At 38.4% G+C, this 3,584-nt stretch overlaps 1 protein-coding gene across 1 annotated transcript in view; it reads right to left on the bottom strand.

The window, feature by feature from the left end:
* Window positions 1-3,584, bottom strand: part of LOC107653186 (serine/threonine-protein kinase 32C-like) — a 74,695-nt gene that overhangs the window by 9,704 nt on the left and 61,407 nt on the right. The window contains exons 4-5 of the mRNA XM_016439851.1: window positions 2,688-2,861; window positions 9-46 (exon numbers count right to left, since the gene is read on the bottom strand). Of these exons, the coding sequence (XP_016295337.1) occupies window positions 9-46; window positions 2,688-2,861 (212 nt within the window). The remainder of the gene's footprint in view (window positions 1-8; window positions 47-2,687; window positions 2,862-3,584) is intronic.

Below are 3,584 nucleotides of genomic sequence, written 5' to 3'. Positions count from 1 at the left end.
CGGCTCACCTTGCTCGTCCAGGAGGATGTTGTCCGGTTTGATGTCCCTGTGTGGAGAGATCATGACATCACGTCAGTTCACATGACATCAACAGCTCGACTTTATTTACACGTCACGTCCTCTCTGACTGCAGGCGGCGCTGACTGCATCTCGCAGCTGTGTGTGAGATCGTCATGTTTTGAAAGCTTCGGTGGCCTTCTTTTGTGTGAATGTTCAGTTCTCAGGGGGCCGTCACACGTTCGACACACTCACTAATTACAACAAGCGCGCACACACACACACACACACACACACACACACACACACACACTATTTAAGAACAAAGTCCCGTCCAGCTAATGCCGCATTCTGATTCCCTCGCAGCTAATTAACAGCGAGCCGCTCCCCTGCTGTCATGATGATGCTGAGAGCATGATGGGATTAATTCACACAGAGCTGTGACTGACACACACACACACACACACACACAAACAGAGCAGTAACGTGATTACAACACATCACATTCTTCAAGACTATCTACAGCATCCTTAAAGAGGAAACTCCATCATACAGAGACTCTTTCAGACTCTATGGCTGATTTGAATCTCTCTGAATCAATCGTGAGTGCTGTGCATCAATGCCAGTTTGTCAGGGTGTTGCTATGCTGTTGCTAAGGTGGTCTGAGTGTTTTTAAGCAGGTAACCAAGGTGTGGTTTTGAATGCAGTGCTATGAAATTGTAAGTTGTTGTGCGACTGCATAAGTTCTGTGTTTGAAATGTTGCTAGGGTGTTTCTAGGCTGTTCTGTTGGTTGCTAGACTGTTGCTATGGTGTTCTGAGTGTATTGTTTAGCAGGTTGGTTTCTAAGGTGTTCCAAGTGGTTTTGAGTGCATTGCTATTAATTTGGACTTGTTGTGCAGTTGTTCATGTGCTTGAAATGCTTTTAGAGTGTTGCTAGGGTGTTTCTAGGGAATTCTGTTGGTTGCTAGGCTGTTTTTAGTGTGTTGCTGTGGGATTGCTAGGTTATTCTGTGTCATTGCTAGGGTGTTTGTATGGTGTTATGGATGGCTGCTAGGTGGTTCGCCAAAAGGGTTCATCCCTACATCTTAAACAAACCAACAGCACCCCTAAAGACTCTGGATTTGAGGAATCACTGATATCTTGAGCACAAACACCAGTATCCCTGCAGCATGAGCTCTGAACTATCAGATGTTTCCAGATGCTCCGCTCACCCTCCTGATTTCAGGAATCCTCCACTCTGACTAATTTTACCTCGGTGGCAGCGTGACATGGCACACTGTTGCTAGGAAACACTTCTGCCCAACTTAGCGCAACTAAATAATACTATAGACAGGAAACACTCCTTCAGAAACATACAGCTAAATCCACCACAGAGAAAACAATGTGACTACCTAATACACACTCACAAACACACTCAGCCAAAGAGAGATTCAGTCCACTGCGTTCACTGTCAGTTCTGTTCTAGTGCATTTGTGACGGGGCCCAAAACAAGACAACCACACATTTTATTTGGCACAGGATTCTCGTCTCCCTGAGGAGCCCTGCAGAACTAAACACGCAATTACACAACAAATCCCTGCGAGCAGAGAGTACACACTCGCTCACTCACTCACTCACACACTCGCTCGCACGCTCGCTCACACGCTCGCACACTCTCACACTCTCACACACACACACACACACACACACACACACAGCTTTCTAAATAAGCACACATCATAGACTTCTATTGTTTTAGTATAAAGTGAATTATAAAGACTACTGACTAATAACCATTTCACCACTGAGGAAGTCTACACTAATAATAATACTAAAATAAAAATATAATACAATATATAAATAGTAATGTATAAAATTTTAAAAAAGACAAAAGAACTAAAATCATACTTACTTGAAATAAAATAAATGTTGACTGAAATGAAACAATGTGTGTGTGTGTATATATATATATATATATAATTAGTTCAGCTATTTCTCATTTTTATTTAGTTTAACTTGATGAACTAACATAACTAGAACTAAAACTGAAATAAAAATGAATAAAAACTATATAGACATTATACAATAATTATAATGAAAATGACAAAAACACAACATAATAAATAAAATATAACTGATTTTAAAATATTAATAATCAAATAATTAAAACAAAAATAAATTAAATATAATAGTAACGTATAAAAAAAGTGACAAAAGCACAACATTTTTTTTTAAATTAACAAATTAAAATTCAGACTAAACAATCAATGAAAAAGCTAATATAGCAAAATAAAACTCAATTAAATGTAAAATAAAAACTACATTATCAAATAATTATAAAACAACCAGCATATTTAATTAGACATGAATGAAAATGTAGCTCAAACAGCAGAGCACGGGGCTGATATGCAAACGGTTTAATTCCCATTGAATGCATGACCTGAAAAGTTGTATCGCTTGAATGCATTTTGCAAAGTTGCTCTGGATAAAAGCATCTGCCAAATGCATGAATGTAAAAGTAAAAGCTCATTTTCATTCATGTCTAAATTAAATATGCATGTATACTGGCTAAAGTCTATAGTGAAGGAAAGCAAACACACTCGCTGCTCAAACGTGTTGCTCTGTGAGTCGAGTGTGTGTTATTATAGAGTTAAACCGAGTGAAACACACTTGCTAGAGTGTTGCTGATGTTGTTAATGCTGACACACACCTGTGTATGATGTGCTGGCTCTGCAGGTAGTCGAGCGCCAGTGTCATCTCGCACAGGTAGAGTTTGACGGCATCCTCGGTGAACTGCACGTTCTGCTGCAGATGATAGCGCAGATCTCCTCCTAACAGCAGATCCACCACCATGAACATGTCCTCCTCGTCCTGGAACGAGTACCTGGAGCACAGGGTCACAGGTCAGAGGTCACAACAAACAGGAAGTGACATCACAGTGTTTTGAGCTGAAACTTCACAGACACATTCTGGGGACACCACAGACTTATATTACATATTGTAAAAAGGGGCCTAATATGTCACCTTTAACTTGCAAATCCCTCTCCTGATGAACTGGAGTCGTCTATGAGATCTATAGATGTGTGTGTGTGTGTGTGTGTGATGGTGGCTTCATCACAATTAAAGTCATAGAGATGATTTGATTTGGACATTTTAATTAAAGTGTCGTCACAGTCTATATCAGCTGTCAATCATCTGTATGCAGATGTTATTGTCAGTGCAGGATGTCCATCATGCTCTGAAGTTCACGCACTAATGCTGCTAATGAAAAAAATATGTTTCAAAACATTTTTAAAAAATTTTTTACTCTCATAGATTTTGTTACCATTGCCATTTATTATACGACAGATAGACTGCAACGGTTAAAGTTAAAAATCTCTGTTTGTGTTCTACTGAAGAAACAAAGTCACCTACATCTTGGATGCCCTTGGGGTAAGCAGATAAACATCACATTTTCATTTTTTGGGTGAACTATCCCTTTAACTGTAATAAAGTAAAAAAATATATAAAAAACATTCTCATTTTCATTTAGTTTGATGTACTAAAATAACTAAAATTGAAATACAAAATAATAAAAAATATTGACAATTAAAAAAAATAATATTAA

Source organism: Sinocyclocheilus anshuiensis, unplaced genomic scaffold, assembly GCF_001515605.1.
Source record: "Sinocyclocheilus anshuiensis isolate Anshui unplaced genomic scaffold, SAMN03320099.WGS_v1.1 scaffold2700, whole genome shotgun sequence".
In the NCBI taxonomy this organism is placed as follows: domain Eukaryota; kingdom Metazoa; phylum Chordata; class Actinopteri; order Cypriniformes; family Cyprinidae; genus Sinocyclocheilus; species Sinocyclocheilus anshuiensis.
The sequence above is the reverse complement of the archived record's forward strand: the minus strand, read 5'-3'. Positions and strand labels throughout refer to the sequence as shown.